This window comes from Pararge aegeria, chromosome 6 (assembly GCF_905163445.1).
Source record: "Pararge aegeria chromosome 6, ilParAegt1.1, whole genome shotgun sequence".
Taxonomy (NCBI): Eukaryota; Metazoa; Arthropoda; class Insecta; order Lepidoptera; family Nymphalidae; genus Pararge; species Pararge aegeria.
The window spans coordinates 9228395-9248880 of NC_053185.1; the positions used below are offsets into that span (position 1 = coordinate 9228395).

At 36.3% G+C, this 20486-nt stretch overlaps 1 protein-coding gene across 2 annotated transcripts; it reads left to right on the forward strand.

Moving 5' to 3' along the window:
* Positions 1 to 5271: 5271 nt before the first annotated feature.
* LOC120624396 lies at positions 5272 to 18857 on the forward strand. 2 transcript variants are annotated; one of them, XM_039890916.1, is made up of 3 exons: positions 5272 to 5498; positions 10209 to 10319; positions 13803 to 16238. In XM_039890916.1, the coding sequence occupies exons 1-3, from the start codon at positions 5320 to 5322 to the stop codon at positions 14005 to 14007; spliced, it is 495 nt and encodes a 164-aa protein (XP_039746850.1). In that variant the 5' UTR covers positions 5272 to 5319; the 3' UTR covers positions 14008 to 16238. The 2 variants fall into 2 exon arrangements, with proteins under 2 accessions (XP_039746850.1, XP_039746851.1); XM_039890917.1 differs by lacking the exon at positions 13803 to 16238 and adding an exon at positions 18562 to 18857 and having other exon boundaries at positions 5274 to 5498.
* Positions 18858 to 20486: the final 1629 nt, after the last annotated feature.

Consider the following 20486-nt stretch of genomic DNA (forward strand, 5'->3'; position numbering starts at 1 on the left):
TATTAGTGTAGGGAGTTCTACCTTGGCATGACGCGCGCAAACAAATTACTTTCGTAAAATCAATAGAGTTACCACGGAGCTAGACCTTCCAACATCAAAAATAGAACAACACTTTTGTGCATGTTGTTGAAATCAGACGATTTATTCAAAAGAACTAAGCAAAAATCTTATTTGAAAATACTTATCAACATTGAATTTAAGAATCAATTAGTTGGTTATTAGGTACATATACGGAAGGGCCTACAGTTAAGAGGCATTTAAGTTTATAGTTAATTCGCATAAATTATAAAGTTAAATGCCTCTTTTTTTCTCCATGAATGGTTGATGACTATTAGAATGGAAATGGAATGTTAAAAATGTGTAGATAATTTAAAAACTAGGACATACACATTAGCTACAGACCCAAATAAACTTATTTTTTACTATATCTATGAAACAGCCTAGTAGATAGGACTTCGGCTTCACTTTCGGAGGGCCGACTTCGAATCCCAGAACGCACCTCTAACTTTTCCAAGCTATTTGCGGTGAAGGAAAACATCGCGAGGAAACCTGCATGCCTCAGTGATATTCTCATTGCTAACCTCAACTTATATAATCAAATTCAGTAGTGTAGCTACCATTGGGCTAAGCAGGGCTTGCCCCGGAACCACAAAGCCCAAAGGGTCCATTGTCTCCATTGAACGAAGTTGTAACTTATAAATTGTACCAACATTACCGATTGGTAATGTTGGTAGGTTGGTCAGGAGTTAGTTCATCCTAACCCGAAAAACTTTTTACATTAGAAAAACATGCCATACATAAGGCTGTAAGCATCGAAACTTTTATTATTTCATTATATTTGTGTAGGGAAATTCATCTAAGCAAATGTTTTCAAATCATTAACTGCACTCAATATTATTTAGCAATACCTTATTTATAAATTATTTATTTATTGCATTCATTTCAACTTCATTCGAACAAATTTTTATAATAATTAAGAATATACATACTACGTACTAATTAGGTATATACATACTCAATACATAATAGTAAGTAGTTACACACATAATAGCACTAAAAGGGGTGGTAGCCTTAAACGTCTAGAGACTTACGGCTTTCTTTCGGTCAGACCGACTTCTAACCCAGGCACGCACCTAGAATTTTTTGGAGATAGCAGGAGCACATATCTCTAAAAAGTGCTGAAAAAAAATATCATGACGAAACATCCATGCGGCACTAAGCCAGCACACATTTTTACGCATTGAAATTCTGAATTTCGAAACGAAATTTAAAAAAAATATATTCTAGTACAGTAGTACCACCGCAACTGAGTAACGGAAGTCTTACTTGCCCTTGTTAGTGGTGTAAGAATTCAGAAAAAAAAGAAACGTCCTTATGTCTTCGGCATAAAGTTGTATTTAAAGGTTGTTTACAATATTTCATCAGCAGTTTATCCAATTTCAAGCCACTAGTCTTCTAAATTGGTAAATTGAGCTAGAATCTAGACTTCAATGGAGTGACTGAGCCAGTAGATCTCCGTTTTGTTTGTTTATTTGTTTGGACGCGTATAACGTAAAAACCACTGAACCGATAAAAAAATTTGTTCGATAATAAAACGTCATGAAAGATGAGCAACACTTTAGTAAAATGTACTACTTGATTTTTAAGATTCGCAAATTCTCCAATACCTGGGTATCTACTGTTTTATGACTTACCAATACCTATTCTTCCCTGGCTTTTTCATTGGGCATTAATTAATGATTTCGATAATAGAAAACTACTCCACAATTGCGAAAATAGAAATCTTTGTAATGGTTACTGCAAATGCGTCGCGATTTCCAATTCCCAACGCTGGTTTCGTTCGCCAACTAAAACCTAAAGCTATGAGGGTTCCAAACGCCCCCTGGTCTAAGAAGAGCCCACAACAAACTTTTTTTTGTTATTTTATTTATATTAAGCTATGAAGCTAGAGCAATTCACATTCAAGCTTTTTTACCGTTTAAGTAATCCTTAATATTATAAAAGGAAATAGTAATATACGAGTAGTTTCGTTATTATATATCATCGCCAACAATTTATAACGAAATCGATTTATAATATTTATTTAAAATCGATCATTGATATTCAAATTTGTCTCTTCATTTGCATCTTCGTGGTTTGTTTGATTTTGCAAATAACGGGGGCAGCCTAAACGATATTGATAACTAGTCAGTAGGAGGGAATTTTATTACTTGTAGGAAACTTTTGTCTAGGTTAGTCACTTTAGCAACAGACACGTACGTTAAAGCGATGAAGCCTGCCGATAATCAGTATACGATGCAAAGAAACTGATATAAGGTATCAGGCTTTACATAACTGCCATACCCTAAGAGGTTTGCCCGCTACCATCTTATACTGAATACATCAGTACGGCTAGCATAAGCAGGTGATAAAAATTATATCCCCCTTAATAGGTATGAAGTGGTGATAGCCCAGTGGGTAGAACCTCTAACTTTTATGAGTTATGTGCGTTCCAAGCAATTAAAATAACACTTGCTTTATGATATAAAACTGATGAGTTTCTTGCCGGCTTCTTCTCATTAGAATCTCCTTCCGAACCGGTGGTAGAGTCACTTCAAACAGACACACTTGACGTGACTCTACCACCGGTTCTGAAGGCAGATTCCACCGATAAGCCGGCAAGAAACTCAGCAGTTGCTCTGTTCCAACATCAGAATTTTAAAAGTGCTTATATGAGGTTTACTTTAAATAAATGAACTTACAGGGTTCTGTACCCAAAGGGTAAAATGGGAACCTATTACTAAGACTCCGCTGTCCGTATATTCGTCTGAACCGGGATAGTTAGACAGAAGAAGTATTAACAAATACCTACTAAAAACAGAATACAATAAATAGGTATTTAAGGGGGCTCCCGTACAACAGATTTGACTTTTTTGTCGTCTATATAGATAGTGGTAGAGAACGAGTCCGATTCGCACTTGGCCGGTTTTTTTTTAATTATTTAAATACTGTGGCATCGGTGTCGTGTCATAAAACATCATCGATAAGTTCTCCGTATTGAACTCGTTAAATTGATTGAGGGTGGTGTGCGGTCGCCGCCGGTCAAATGACAATCGTATCTGGCGAGAGGTATTGGTAATTGAATAATGGTTTTATTTGTCCTCCCGCCCCGCGTTTATTGAATCAAACCTGACATCGATGCAGAGTTTATCAATACAAATGATTGAGATAATCTTTTTAAGTTTTTGAAGTAATACTTCTTTTGGCGCGTTAGGAAAGAAACATGATGAGAGTAAATTTTTACGATGCGAACGCACACCGTCACAAAAAACCGACACCCTGTTTTTTTTTGTTATATTTAAATAAACTTTATTTAACTAGATAGTGCGTTATAATAAACTTTCAGTGTGTAATGAACGTAGTCCTATGTGAAACGTTACAATCCACAATTATTCACAAGATGGCTAAAATCGTTTTTTTTTCTAATTAAAGTACCTATGCGTTTGTGGGTTGGATTGGAGCCGCATCCGATAGTCATGAGGTCTTTTGTTTGGAGTTTCATATTATTCTTGAGAACTATCCCTACTAATATTATAAATGTGAATGTAAGTTTATTTGTTACGCTTTCACGTGAAAACTACTTAACCGATCTTCATGAAACTTTTTATACATATTCTTGGAGGTATTAGAAATAATATAGAAAAAAAATTCATTCTATTCTTTTCATTGAAAAAAAAATTACTAAAGATAAAAAAAAATTTGTGAAAAAATCCGAAAACCTCATATATGACTATAGGTGTAGACTATGTAGCAGTACGCTGTCTCCCAAAATTACGCAAGCGAACCCGCAGGGCACATCTAGTATAGTAAAATATTCTGAAATAATATAAAAGGTCACAAAAAAATTTATTGATTGAAGAAGAGCCTAATGAAGAAAAGTAGTAGGAGTAGGGTTACCATAAAGGGTTGTTGCGCCTAAAGGAAGGAAGGAAGACCTTACTTTCGCTGGATAGCTGAGTTGGACATCTATATCTATACTTATAATAAAACTGTAACTGGAAGATTTCTGTACATTTAATATATTTTGAAAATGTTGACCGGCGGACGCTTTATAATCCATACTGAGTCCAAAACAGATTTTCATTTAAATTTTGTCCGTCTGTCTGTCTATCTGTCTGTCTGTCTCTCCGGACATGACGTGAAAACTACTGAACTGATTTAAATAAAATTTTGTATAGTGGTAGCGGATATTCCGGGTCAACATATACGATACTTTTTATCCCGATACAATGAACAGAAATCTTCCAGTTACAGTATTATTATAAGTATAGATTTTACTACGGTTTTCTGTAAATTGGCTGAAATATAACGATGCTTTCTAAAGATGTCATACCGACTTGGAGCTTTAATGACGTGAGACGCGAAAAGAATTTATGATACATAAAAATTATGTACTACATAAAAGTAATCATTATTATCTACAAAAAAAATCCGCTAGTCTATATGTCTAACTGATATGTTTCAGTCACAATAACCGTTTTTTTTATAATTTGAACTAACCCTAACGGTGAAGGAAAATATCGTGAGGAAATCTGCATACCAGAGAGTTCTCCATAATGTTCTCAAAGGTGTGTTAAGTCAGCCTGTCCGCAGTGGGCCAGCGTGTTATATTAACCTTCTCGTAGGAAGAGACCCGTACCCTATAGTGGGCCGGTAATGGGTTTATATGATGATGATGATAACGATATACCTGCAAATTGCTTTTTAAATATTCAAATTGAATCTATCACTTAGAAGGTGCGGCGGGTATAGAAATGCAAAAAGCAAGCAAAATGCCGGCGGCCGCCCGGCCGCGAATAATATAGTTTGAAAATAAAACTGGACCTGGTATGTGGCGCTGCAATTACTTAGTTTCTAGGTTCTTTTAAGATATTAACTTAAATAACCGATTTGGTGCAGACGAAGTTGCGCATGTCAGCTAGTGCTTTAATAATAATCTTCTAATTGTTTTTTTTTTACCTAAGATATTAAGGGAAAGTACCAACTGGTAAACACAGTGCCAACTCTTAGCATTATAAAGCCGGAATGGGTTCATAATTTCCTAAGCCAACTCGTCGTGTGTGATAAGCAAAAGGAATAGGTAGGATTAATTTTCTTTGTGTCCAATTTGTGTAATGTTTTCATCGATACACAATAAAAACGACATAATAGATAACATATCGCAAACAGTCCTTTGATTTATCTTTCCACAGTATCTTTTAGATTAGGAATTCTTGTACATTAAGTATATAGCTTTTCATTTAGACAAAACAGTCTTCGCCAAACAGGCTTCGTGGTAAGATGCTTCGACTGTTCGCAGTGCTAAGCCTTTTGAGCATTTCTTCAGCTCGCCCATATGAAACCTCACCGCAGAATGTAGTTACTGTGCCACCTAATTGTCCTGCAGGACAAGAATGGATAAACGGGGCTTGTCGTGACATTTGGAATATGGCTATGCCTGGTGCTGCACCACTAAAAGCGTAAGTGGAACGAGTTTTAATATCAGGCCTTTAGCATTTAGCATTCCGGTACGATGTCGTGTAGAAACCGATGAGGAGTTGCACCGATGGAACCGATGGAATTAATATAGTTGCCATACTCCCTAACTGGTTAGGCCGCTACCCTCTTAGACTGCATCATCACTTGTAGTGTAATAAAAAAATGGTATTTGATAGGTAGGTACTTATTAAGTGCGTATCCGAGCTATAAATCAGGTGGTAAGTAGGTGGAAAATTGCCGTACAATTGGAATCTCATCTACAGGCATAAAAAATTGCTGGTAATGCAACAGTTAATCGATAATAGGATTCTGCAACTATTTGATTCCTAGGGATTTATGAGTAGTAAGTTACGGTATGCTATAATTATACACCTACTAGCAGTTCCTCGCGACTTCGCACGAGTACAACTTCTGCTAAGTGAATGTTTGCATACACAAAGTTTCATCCAATGTTCTACAAAATTTCCCCTGACCAACCACATTGCGTCGCGTCGACCGCCCGTGCTATTACTTCAAAAGTTAATGAAAACTAAGAATAAGTTTAATGACATTTAGTTCTAATAGGGGGTATCACCACCCAATCACACGTTGTAACCTAATTCTCATGGAACCCACTACATGAGAGCATAGATCCGTGCCTCTAGTGTCTTCCCAAAATCCTGCACATATCTGACCTTATCAAGTGGATAGACGGTACGGAAATTTGGTAGCACACCGTCTTCTAAAATAGATAGTGTTGTTGCTTTTGTCCTCGAAGGAAGAAGAACTAGCTCGCCTACTCCATTCGCTGACATCCACCCCCATATATTGGCCTAGTTCGTTCAGAATTAAAATTGGGAATTATGTGGTCTTCTGTATATCTCGTACTATTATATCTCCACAAATTAAGCCTCCCATGTTGGCTCAACTTACAGAATTTTTCGTCGGTAAATATAGTGGTACTCAAATCAAGGTTGAAATAAGTCGGTGCAAATCTTAAGCATGCTTCCTTAGGAGCCGTTGTCAGACCAACTGTTTTTACGTGTCGTCTATAATGTAATGCCATTGAATTTAATGCGTTCCTTATCACTCTTGGACAAACCTCATATATTTGGGCTAAATGATTCGCTGAAACAAAGCCACTTTCTTCATATTGCCTTCTCATCTCTGATTTTTGTGCGACTTTAAGAATAGGACGGCGACCAGAATTATTGTGACGATGATCGACTAGTGCACCTTCTTTGCTATGTCTTCTTATCTAGAATATATCTGGTCACATTTAGACGTCGTGATATCTCTGAGATGTAGCCAGGTTCATGTTCGGCAAAAATTGCTGCTCTTTCTTCAACACTTAAAGGTCTTGGCAATATAAATTAGTTATTTAGGAGAAATTATGATATTTTGTAATGATAACATTGACCGATTGACAATAGTTTTAACATAAATATTAATGGCACGTTGAACCAATAAGAAGGTAGGTGTAGTTTATCAAACACAATAATCTCTTTGACAAGATAAATAGTCAAACGACTTTGATCTGAACAATGTTGAAATTTGGATAGAAGCAGGCGTTACTTTGCGGAAATCCGTGATATATTATCAAAATTAAGCTTAATTTGCTATACGTAAAGTCAACATCTCCTGAGGATACTCCGGTTTCGGAGCGAAATGTGCGTAGAGGGTATATTGCCGAAGATCTGTTTGGTGTGGAGTATAAGGATTGAAAAAGTTATAAATTACACCACACAGATTCTCCTGCTTTTCGCGGAGTATAGCAAATTAAGCTTAATTTTGATAATGTTGAATTTTACTAACAAACAGTTAAACATTTTTTTCTCTTACTCGGGTCTATTCTGTAACATAGTTTTAAAATGTATTATGTGCTCGCGATACGTTGAACGAATCAATTTCAAAATCGAGTAACCTTTTCATTCCGTGACTGTATATTAAGTATATAGCTTTTCATTTAGACAATACAGTCTTCGCCAAACAGGCTTCGTGAAAAGATGCTTCGACTGTTCGCAGTGCTAAGCATTTTGAGCATTTCTTCAGCACGTCAATATGAAATCCTACCTAATTATCCTGCAGGACAAGATTGGATAAACGGGGATTATCGTGACGATTGGAATATCGCTATGCCTGATTCTGCACGAATAGAAGCGTAAGTGGACCGAATTTTAATATCAGGTGCCTTCTTAAACTCCATGGTGACATGCCTGAGAGGCCGTAACTGGTTAGCCAGCTACCATCTTAGATAGCATCATCTCTTACTTGTAGTGGTAACTTGTAGTGGCAAAAAAATGGTATTTAATAGGCAGGTACTTATTAAGTGCGTATCCGAGCTTTAAATCAGTTTGTCAGTAGGTGGAAAATTGCCGTACAATTGGAATCTCATCTACAGGCATAAAAAATAGCTGATAATTTAATACTTTATACGATTTTGCAACAATTTTATACCTACCTAGGGAGTTATGAGTAGTAGGTTACGGCGCGCTATAAATATGCACCTACTGGCAGATCCCTGCGACTTCGCACGAGTACAACTTTTGCTAAGTAAATGTTTCCATACAGAAAGTTTCATCTAGTTTTCTACAAAATGTCCCCCGACCAACCTTTTTATTATTTCGCTATTACTTCGTTAGCTTGGCTCCTAAGGTGCATCCAAACATTTGGCATTTCATTGATTTTGCCTAACTGCGTAACATTATCATAAACTTTACCCTAAATGTGGACGGTGACAGTCACAAACCATGTACAGTGGCGTGCACAGGGTCTTCGACCAGGGTATACATAAGGCAGGAACATGGAAAGTTGACGAGTTGGATAAAATAGTTTGGGGAAGCAGTGCTTTTGTGCATGTATGAAGTGCACGCCACTGACCATGTAAGGTGATAATTAATCACCCTGCAATCATATCTTCTGCTAAAGGAACTGCAGAAACAAATTAAACTTTAGCTGCAATCTACAACCTGAATATCCAAGTATTTTCGATTTGAGTGTTTCGTTTTCAAACAACAAAAAGTAGGAAGTATTATTTCGGCGTTGTTCTTTATATATCTATATCATATCAGAATTGATATCAAACAACTGATTTGTGCAAAAAATGCCAAAGATACCCCTAACAAAATTACGTTTCACTAAAGTCCCACGTTTTTCTGAGTTAGGTATTTCTTATATTGTGGGATTATATAAATCTATATTTGTTGACATTACTGTGTTGGTATATTATTTGTAGTTGTTATTGGTTATTTTAAATTGTTATAATAACTAGGTAGATACTTCATTTTTTATACTGAAATTTCCTTCAAGTGTATGTCAAAACAGATTAAAATGTAAAAGTCAATTTACGATGAACCCGACGACAAGAATGCGTAAAAATATATTTTTAATTTGCAACGTTGCATACTGAAATCGAATGGGTTTGGTATATCACTATCCATTATTTCGATTTCAGATTGGGGGCCAACACATTATCATACTGAACTGGGACATAAATTGCTCACTTTATATTGAATGCATACCTACCCTTTACCCTGTGCTTATATATGTAATGATGATTCATGCTACAATCTACACATATGATATTAATTGTTATTGATTGTCACTAATTCTAGATAACAATCTAAACATTCTACTTTAATTAACGAGTAACGAGAAAAGCTAAGTACCTAATTAAGTACATACGTCAATAATTAATATCATAAGTAGGTACTTATTCCTGATACGAAGACATTTCTCGTTAAACGCTAATAATCAAAAATAAGAAATTGATAAGAAGGTGCAAGAGGATTGGATTCTTGATAAAAACGGATTACGGAATCAGTTGAAATACTGAGCTAAACTAAACATTTTTGCATTTATCAATAGTTTAATTTTAGTCGATTAGTTTTTTTTTAGTTACCGAATGTTAATTGGTACCAAGAAAGAAAGTAATTTCCTACTCCTTTTTAACTTGAAGATAAAATGTGTTCGTAACTACAAGGTTCACAAAAAGTTAAGGTATATAAAAATATCCACATACCTACCCACCCAACAAAAACCGGCTAAGTACCTATGTGCAAGTTGGACTTGCAAACGGAGTGTTCTGTACCGAGGTGTTATATGGATTACTAGATACCATCAATATGAAAAAGATCGAGTAAAAACACAATTCAGTTATAGAAGTATACTCTTTAATTTTGAACTTCATTAAGTACCTTATATTTTGTGTCATATCACCACATTCTGTTAAGATTCTTTGCCAAATCCGCTTCATGATATTTTTTTTGTCTTTTATGAAAAGGTTTGTTCAACACTGAACGTGTCACCCTCATAGCATAACACTTTGTTGTATATACACTTACTTCTAACTACTCTCTACGCCGCATAGTTATATAAATCATTTTGTATAGCATTCCAGCCTCTCGTGAAAGCGGAGAAGCCAGAATGCTATTAATACCAACAAACATTCATACGTTCTAAATTAAACTTATTAAATAAATTTGTTCTTTCCACCTCGTTACGTACACATTTCAAAAGGATATGCTGGATGTCTTCCAGAATTTCACATTCTGTACAGTGCTTCATGAGATGTCAGTCAGCACTGCCCGTCGGCATGCTGACAGACGGACAGTAGTGACTGGAAAGTTACTGTTATCGGCCAAGGAACGGCGTGGGATTAAAATCCCCACCATTTTCGGATTTCGATTAACAAATAATTTTGTTATTTTCAGAATTTCTGATTTTGATGCACAAAACATGATAACCGTCCCGCCTAACTGTCCCCCGGGCCAGCAGTGGATAAATGGACAATGCCGTGACGTGTGGAGAGGAGGAGATTTAGCGTGAGTTATAAAGAACTTTTTTAAATCACCGAGAATCATAAGCATAGCATGTGGCTCTAGGATGTCTAAAAATGCACCGGTGGCTGGTAGGTCCTTGCGCCACGCGACGTTTTGGGCTCTCGTCGTCGTAGTCTCGGAAATACTGATCCCTAAACTAGGTACTGCCGAATATCAGACGATTAGGTTCTGCCGGTTCATAAAGTCTGACATCGTTATTTGAAATTGGAAATTTGGAAAATTGAAATACTTCAAGTTCAGTGGTACTATAGTACAATATCGAGATATTTCAAGAGCATAGACCCACCACGATGCTCCAATGCAGATTGATGGATTCAGTTGATTATCGTCGTCATGTAAATGATAATGATCGGGACCGGCTTTGCGTGCTTTCCGAGACACGGGGTTGGTAAACGATATTTTCCTAGCTCCGAAGCTGTTCTGAGAATTTCTTCATTAATATTAATTATTTTTAACCAACTCGGGAATTGAACTTGGAGCCTCCTGTTATTGTTATGGTTGTTGTGCAAACTAATTTTAATTCCCGTTGCCCTAAGAGCTTAGAGACTAACAGTATGCGCAGACATTCTTGTCGAAACATGAAACTTTACGTAAAAATGTTGAAATGAATCCATTGACTACTATTTGAGTTTTTTGAACACTAACATAAGAAAGCTGAATTTTGGTTAACTACTAATAGGTAGCTATTATTTTAGTTACTATCTTTGCTTGCAGCTCGCTGTGTATTATACTGTTCTCTGTTTCCATACTTGTGTAACAATTGCGAAATTTGCTGCGTGAAAAGCTCTTTTTCTTCTTCTTCTGTTCCTGGGCCGTCTCCGTACTTGGTTGACCTGAGACCATCCGTTGTACGTGTGGCCGCTGATGCGGCTCCACGCTGGATCACTCCAGAAGCTTAAGCCGGTCTCCCAGGTCGCCGAGTGCTTCATGGAAAGTGGCTAAGGAGCCAAGATGTGCTGCGCGTTGTTCTGTTACTCAATTGCATTGGAGCATTACGTGTATCGGTGTTTCATCAGTCTCCATGCATGCTGTGCAGCGAGGGATTTCAGTTATAGCTAAAATAAAAAGGTGTTTGTTTAATAGGCAGTGCCCTGTCATCATACCTACAACTGTCCTTAGTTTAACCCGATTTAGTTGCAGTAATTATGTTGTTGATCGGGGTTTTAGGTCTGGTAAGACTACCTTCGAATCTATGCAATCTCTTGTTTTAATCCATAGCTCCGAGTGTGTTGATTGACTTTGTTTATGTAGCTGTAATAGGTTGCGGTCCAGCTATCCTTAGTGATGTTGCCAGCCGCACTAATTCGTCGGCTGCATAGTTACTTTTGTTTTCGTTGTAACTTCGTACCCATTTTAGGGCCACTTCGTTTGATTTTGATTGGGTGTGTAAGGCTTTATGACAGTCTAGTATGAGTTTTGATGATGTTGTGCGTTTGGTTAAGGCTGTTAGTACAGATCGGCTGTTACTGTTTATGTTGATGTTAAAGCCTTTTACCTTTCGGTATAGCATGGCTATGGCTGCTGTTGTGATGCCCACGCTTGAAAGACAGAGTTGTTCTTACCAAGCGCTTGGGCAATGTTTGTGTTTAGCTCCGGGCAGTATACTCCTGCACCTGTGCCTGAGTTTATCTTTGATCCTTCCATATAGATCTCTATTGTGACGGTGTCTGCTTCGTCTGTTTTGTTTCCTTCGGCAGCTACTTTATAGTGCCTGTCTAGCACGTACCGTTTCCGCATCTTGACACATATCCACTCTAGTTGTGGAAATTTTGTCTTTCCTTTTGATAGTGTATTTGTGTGTCCTGTGTTTGTATCCTTCCACAGCCAGTGGGCCCCTTAGTCTAAGGGCTGCAAGTGTAGCTTCCTCTTTAATGGGTAGGTGTATTCATAGTATAACCACTAGCGCCGTTGTTGTTGTGCTCATGCAGCCAGTGATTGCTAGGCACGCTTGTCGTTTTTTTAGTTCTTGCTGCGTTGTCGTAAGGAGTGTTTTCGCCCACCATATCAGTGAGGCGTAAGTTAGAGAGCTTCTAACGACTGCTAAGTACAACTATACATTATGTTTGGTTTAAGCCCCCAGGTTCTTCCTTCAATGCATTGGCTGAGGAAGTTCGTTGATTTTTGTATTTTCGTATCTATGTATGTTTTCCAGGTTAGTTTGAAATCTATCGTTACTCCAAGGTACTGTACTATGGTTGATAGTTTTAGGTTTAAAACAATGTTGGTGTTTTTGGAAACTTTGGTTTCTTCTTGTTGGTGAATAATACGAGTTCAGTCTTTTTCGGGTTAACAGTAAGTTTATTTTCGTTGCACCACTGTTGTAGCAGTTTAAGTGCGTTTTGCATTGTTTGTCCTCTTTTTCTTTTGCTTCTCTCATTTTTGTTTGCCAATTTTTGCCAATAAAATAGCTCTCATTTATTAAAAAAAAAGCTAACGCATCTACTATTCTTTATTTTTGACAAAAATTTAACATCTTAATTTAAAATCTTTATCGTTCATTATTTTATAAGTTGGATCCTTTTGGAGGACTTGCGTAGTAAAAAACAAACCTGTTTCTTTGGTCGTTTCACACTTTTGGAGTACATGTGTAATAAAAACAAACCTATTTTGCTAGTCGTTTTGAACTATGGAGTAATGTCAGAGTGTGTCCGATGCTTGATTCATTGATCAATTCATAAAACATCATTGGTCAGTCAAATGTATGTCATAAAACGTAAATTATAATAACATCCAAGTTATTTTTTATGCCCCGTTGGCTGATGTCTTGTTGTGAGTTTAATGGGGAAGTTGGACCTAAAGTATGCCACTTAATGATAAAAAAGTTAATCAAAGAATATGAATAATTTTGTTTCATAATGAATGTTTTTACAGTGGCGACCAGATATCTCCGTATAGAAATAGTACAGTTATAACTGTCGATTTCTAATTACTTGTTAAGTATAGTTGGCAAATATTATTGTATTATATAGCAAAACATTTTGTACCCAATGACCATACACTACCACTCGCAGCTCCAAGATATCAAGGAGAGGCTAATGATTTTCTTTTAAAGGTGCACTCTGAAGCACAGCACAGCATCACTATTGAAGAATTGAGTGATAAGATAAGAAGAGCTCATATACTGATATATATTGTTTTGTGATGTGCAATGGTAGTATAACAAAAAATATCTATGTATGTAAAAGATATACCACATATTTCAACTCATCGAACATTTATTAATTACAAAGAGATAACTCCTTCAATCTACTATTGACACTTCTGTCTCTATTCCTCTGTACCTTCATTTTCACGCCATTTTATATGACCTTCCTTTTTGATCTGGGTTCCTGTAATTTTGAATTCCTACACCAACTTATACCGACCACAGATTATGCATAATTTGATTTGACCAGTCTGAACGAAGATACCTTTTTATTTTAACATACAATGCAGATTTGCTAACATATGTATGTCTTATTTCAGAGATTCGGTGAAATTTCAAAAATTAATTGGAAATCTCTGGGCTAACCACCTACGAAATTCTAGGCAAACGGAAGATATACACGATGAGACATTACCTGAATTCGAAATTGAAGATAATCCAAACAGAAATATTATCAGCGTACCGAACCACTGTCCTGAGGGATATAGACCTGACGCTTTCGGCATTTGCCGAAAACAACTTTAACAATTTTATTAATTTGGCTCTTAGTAAATAATTTAATCACTTATCAGTACCTCGACAGTTTCGAGTCGTCTTGGGTGACGTCACGGACAGCTATTCTGATTTGCATTACGTGTAGGGTTTAGTGGTTGGCTATAATATTAAAGTTTTTATAGAAGGAATAGGCAAAATTCAAAAAAAAAAGTGTTTCAGCGGTATCTAGTAGTTCATCCTTTAACTACTGTAGTAATTGGATTGGCTATTAATATGAGCAAGAACTTTGTCCAGTGCGGGCGTTTTGTAGCCCTTACGTCAGATGTCGTAGCAAAATGTATGAAGTGTTCTTTTTTGGTCCACCGCGAATGCGCAAAATTAAGTCCATTCCAAAAAACAAGGGTTAAAAAATATATTTTTTAAATTTTTGATTTAATTTCGAGATGATGCGCATATTCGGTAGCGTCATGACAAATCCGACTTCAATAAAACATCTTATAAACAATACAAGCATTTAGCTGCGGCTATATATAATGCGAAACGTTATTTTTAAACAAAACATCAACAGTAAGCTTAAATACCCAAAGGTCCTATGGCAAAATTTAAAAAGTACAGTCTTGCCTAAAAATCCGAACCAATTGCCGGCGAATTACGTCTCTTTCCCTCAATTAACTTTTTAAGAGTTCAATAAAGTATATGAGGACACTTTTTCTCCTACCTCAGTCTCTTGACACCGAAATCTTTAAAATACTTAAGCGGTTACTTTCTAATGCTGAGGGGTATAGATAAAAAAACATTAGATAAACATTTTTATTTCACTACCTCAAAGTTATGATAGCATTCGATACATTGTGAACGCGCCTATAACTACTTCTGTTTTTCTTGAATGACTGACACTAATTCGTCCACTCCCCAAAATTTCTAACCTCTCACGCCAAAGGACGTTCATCCTATAAGTATTTTGTGTTGCTTATCGAAGATATTAAAAAAAGTAGTGTGTGTCGGTATATATTGATTATCAATCAGGCTTTAAGGCTGGTCGTGGGACTGTTACAGCGCTGTTGGGTGACTGACAACATTCTTAGGGCGTAGGATTTAGGTATTACCGTATTTGCACACTGTTGGTGCTTCTTGTTTTCTCTATGGCATTCGACAGTATCAATACAGCACTTTTATTATTAAAGTTATCGCACTATGGCTTTACTGTTCTTTGTTCTTGTTGCTAAACAGATCATTCATGTAAATATCATATGTATGCAGATGATTTGCAACTCTACCTCAAAAATGAATGAATGAAGGAATGGTAATTCCAAGGCAGAAAACATTGACGCTGTACGCTTTGTTTATGCAGACTTAGGCTGAATAGTGGCTTGGTCAGACCGTAACTGTACTTAATCCATCAAAGTCGAAGTATATACTATTCCGTTATGCTAAGCGACTATATAAGCTTCTTTCCGGTGTTAATATTTATATTGAGGGCTGCGCCATAGAGAGAGTCTACAAAGCTCGCAATTTGGGATTGCTCATGGATGCAGATTTGAGAGTCGAGGAACACATAGCAGAAGTAGTTTGCAATGATTTCCACACACTAAAGATCCTCTACAAGGTCCATCAGTATCTTTCAGTAGAAGTGCACTCATACCTAGTAGAGGCTTTGGTGATGTCTAAACTAAACTACGCGGATTGTGTTCGGTACTCGACAGCTGTGCCATGCGAAACGTCTCATCCAGAGAGTGCATAATGCATGTGCGAGGTTTTGTTTCGACATACCTCCTAGAACCCATGCTGCTCCTTTCTTAAACAATAATCACTTGGGTTCTAGAAGGAAGTTGCATCTTGCAGGTCTCCTCTATGGCGGTATTACACAAGGTAAGCCTTTGTATTTAATAAATAAACTTAATTGGGTTAGTGACGACGAAAGGAAGCTTCAAAGCAGTCGCAACCAGCTTCTCATCCCACTTCACCGTACTGCTGCGTTTAGGCGGCTCGTTCACGTACTCCGCCACGAAATTTTGGAATAATATTCCTCCGTCAATCAAAAACTTTAAAAGCAAGTTTTGGTTTAATAATAATAATAATTATTATCTTTATTGAAAGGTATAAACCCAGTTATTATTTGGTTTAAGAACCAAATTAAATAATCTTTGTTGGCCAAACAGGTGGAATTCCAAGAACATGTGGCGGAGTCATCTTTTATCAAGTGATAGTCTGTAAACTTTAAATTTAATTTTAATATTATATATAGCTGTAGTTCGTTTAAATTTTGTTTCTACCCATTACACTTTGCATCTTAATTATTTATCGATATTTTATGTACGTTTTTATTTTTATGTTTTTTATGAATATATGTTACGTTTATGTTATTGTTATTATAGTTTAGTAGTAAGTATTCATTTTATTGCTGAATTTTTTTCGCTTGTCCTTCTTGTTACTCATATAATTTCAACTTAGTTTATTATTAAAATGTGGTTAGTGGATGGCTATGCATTTCCGTGGTGTCACCTGGTACAAGGTGCCAACTGAAATCTGCGCTGTATGCTCCCACTGGCGCATGCAGCACAACGCTGCGCTGGCACCTTTTTTCTAGGTTGTGCCACACATAACAAACGTGGTGACGTTGATATTGTAATGTGTGGCGCAATGTAAGAAATAAATTATTCTTTCTTTCTTTCTTTCTTTTCTTACCATCGACCGACCGTATCGATATTATTATTCTTAAACTATATAGCTGTATCCCATGGTTTCACCTTCACACCTTCCTGAATAAATTCTATACCTAGATAGGTACTACTTACCTGACCATTTATCCTTTTTGTTCCCTAAATATTTTATATTGTCTACAAAATATTTCAAATAATCGAAAGATGTGTGATCTATATGTAGAAGCACTGAACTACTACTTCACTATAAGTCCACGCGCAAGAGTCACCTCAGGCGATATGTAATAATACTGCCGGAGGTGACTATAGTTATAGCAGTTACGCTAGCAGAACAAAAAAAACTTTTGGAATTAAAAAACCCTTAAATTTTAACCCAGAGCTAAGTATACCAAATTGCAGGTAAAGTAGGTAATTTTTCTCTCTGAACTAATAAGGATTAATAGAAGTTTACGTAAAAACGAAACCTTTAAGTAGCATAGATTTTTTTAAATAATATCAGCATTAAGCCTCTACAAACAAACAAAGTACAGTGTTGTATTAAGTATTTGCAGTTCATTATAAAAAGTTATAATTTAACAATAACTTTCAGGTTTAGTAGTAGTTGCTTTAACACTTAGTAATATTAGATTGTATTTTAATTTAATAAACGAGAGAGCATTAAAGCAAGCCTGGCTAAATTTGCTTTCCCCAGTCAGTTTTTTTGTATTCTACAGGTAGATGTGGGTTTAATTTTGATTTGGACAAATGTGATTAGTGATGTCGTCGGGTTTTTTTTAATTAGAGGTTTTTCGAAAAAGGTTTCTACAGGATATCTCTGCCTTACGAGATCCGATGGGTGATTCTTTTATTTTTGTAAGGCTGAACAAAAATCCTGCTGCAATGAGCAGAATAAATCCCAAAAATGCCGTAATTTTTTTTTTTACTTTAGAGAGTCCAACCAGTGGAATCGGTCCTGTATGTTAACAATAAGCCTTTATTATTTCACTACAAGTTCGTCCTTAACGGCTATCTCACCAGGTGGTAAGTTATGATGCAGTCTAAGATGGAAACGGGCTAACCTGTTTATACAACGAGAATGGTAACTCTAATGGGTCTCTAAGCGACATCATACCGGAATGCTTAATCGCTTGACAACAAGTCTTTGCCGGCAGGGTGGTAACCAGCCGCGACCAAATCCCCCTACCAGACCATAGAAAATTAAAAAATTATAAATTCTCAAATTGCCCCTGCAGGGGATAGGATCTGGGACCTTCAAAAGACCACAGCGCTCAGCACCGTGCCACAGCGATTATCAAAAAAGTCACCAGATAGCTTGGCGAGGACTGTACATCGTGACTATTTCACTGTGTGCAGAAATACTAGTTATGTATGGATTAGAAGATGACGATGGAAAATCTTCAAACTACTGTCGCTCCTTTCCGTTTGGATCAATGAGAACTACGGACGCACGGATGCACGATTCAACACAACCTTATACGCAATGCTCCCTGTAAAAAGGGATAGCCCCACTTTTAGACCTGTCAATTTTGTTTAGTTCAGAGATTTATGCACAACAAAATTGGCACCAGTGCCTAGTAATGGTGCCAATTCTGTACAAAGATCTCTAAAGTAAATTAAATTAACATGTTCGTTGTAAAGTGCTGTCCTTTTTCAGGGGATAAAGTGCGAAAAGTAAAGCAATACTTGTTGATCTGCAAACTTAGTTTCGTTAAGAGAGTTATGACAAGCGTTCTGTTAATTTAATGTTGGTAGTTAATTTATAAGAAATCTTGGTTTGTTTAGAACATTCTGTGATGGATCTCGTCCAAGAAATATTACCGCCATGCTTATTTCGGACACCAAGCAGCATTTCTATGTTCTATAAGTGGCTAAAAACCCATTGTTTTCTGCTAACAAGGAGGTACAAATAAAAATTTTGTTTCAGATATTACAACTTTGATGAAACTGATATTAATGACGAGGTTTTCCACCCAGCCCAGATCGATATAAGAAGTAATGATCATAGAACTGTCAAAAAACCGTTTAGAATCACAAATATTCCAAACCAGTGCCCTTCTGGGTATAGACCCGATGCCAATGGAATTTGCCGAAAAAGATTGGAATACTGAGATTGCAAAAATATATATTTAATTATAATAGATTTCACCTACTGGTCTATTTTCTGGCTATTCACAAACTAAGAATTATCAAAAAATGAAAATAAATGATGTTTACTCCTGACGAACAGTTGTATTATTACCAATGTTGCTGGTGGCGATCTGGTATACAGTTATACATATATATACTATATACTATTTTCTGAACCAGCGCAGGTAGTGCAGCAGTCGGAAAAAGGTGGACCGCAGTCCATCTCCAGTCCGCAGAAGAACGCACCTTGGTACCCATCGACATGAATCTATTTAGTCGTTTATCACACCTCATACTGCTAAAGGATGTTGTTATTTACCCGCATATTTATTTTATTACAGTGCCTATTGGTTTCACCCGCATAAACTACATCCAAACACGGATAGTAAATTTAGCTATTTAAAGAGGACTGTAGTATGCGCAAATAATATATCTATCTCTTATAATATATTTAGCTCTTGGAAATTAAATCGCCCACTAAACAAATCAATCAAGTAAACAATTCAATCGCAAAGTAACTATCCCGGGACCTTCTCCAGATCCTTACCTATGAATTTCAAATGGCTGCAAATAATCCAGCCTCTTAGCAGCACCAAATAATAGGCGTTAGGGTAAGCATCGTTGTCTAAGTCAGTAAATGGATGAGTGCCCGACTTATAAAGTTTGAAAGAACTAAAAGCTTTTTAAAATTAATGATAAAAGCAAAAGCGACAACTAAATTTAAAATAAATAAGTATAGACGACTTCGTTGTCTGTGCAATTTGTCAAAAAACTTGAGCGAAAAGAAGTTCATAAATTAAAGGTAGGTATGTCAATTGTATCTGGTGTATTGTTCATTGTTCTTAAGGTCTGATACATTATAGAACTGGGTCGTATCGCTTTATTTGAGTATCGTATCTGAATCAGATATGCAGATTTAATATCTGATATCGAATCTATATATTAAAATATCTGATATCGTACGTACTCGGAAAAATCTATGGTTATATGGTGGATATGTGGAAACCCGAAATACACGCGGGTACGCACACGGAACAGGTGACTGTTTCTTTATCTAGATATTATTCGGTTTCTTTGGTAACTTAAATACGAAACAAAATGTGTAATGTATTCTATCTCATTCCCTCCCATACATGTGTCGTCTATAAATCTGACTTTTTTTGATGTGCACGAGATTCTCGTTCCGTAGAACTTCGAGCTGTTTTTTAAATTTATTTTTTTCCGCCACTATTCACGATTTTTTCAACTTTAGTTTTTAGCGTAATTTTAAAATTTATCAAGACAGAAACAAATATAAAATCATCAACAATCAACAGACTTATACTAAAACTTACTAATACGCAAACACATGCATTAAACACGTGAAGTCGGAGAACGTCTAATGTGTTCTATTTCATTCTCTCGCCGGCTGAATCCTATATATTTATGTGTTTGTGTGGACTGGACTTATTTTTTCGTTTCATCGAGTTTGAAATCACAATGATTCTAAAGAAGTTTCACTTCAAAAAGAATACCAACAGTTATCTGAATAACATAGAGTTAGTACAATATTACTTGAGTGAAATGTGAAACTCAAAGTGTCCATTTTCCAAATTTTACAAACAGTGGACAAAAAGCAGTTTGATATTTATCAACTCATTTAGAGGATTACAAATATTGATTCAATATATTACTATCAGTAGTGCTGTCAGTATTTTTCTCTAAACTATGATTATTGAAATA

Excerpts from the sequence above, each read along its gene's own strand:
- LOC120624396 (XM_039890916.1), top strand. The coding sequence starts at position 5,320 with ATGCTTCGACTGTTCGCAGTGCTAAGCCTTTTGAGCATTTCTTCAGCT. Across the intron at positions 5,499-10,208 it reads GGTGCTGCACCACTAAAAGC|AATTTCTGATTTTGATGCAC; the intron begins GTAAGTGGAACG and ends TGTTATTTTCAG. Across the intron at positions 10,320-13,802 it reads TGGAGAGGAGGAGATTTAGC|AGATTCGGTGAAATTTCAAA; the intron begins GTGAGTTATAAA and ends GTCTTATTTCAG.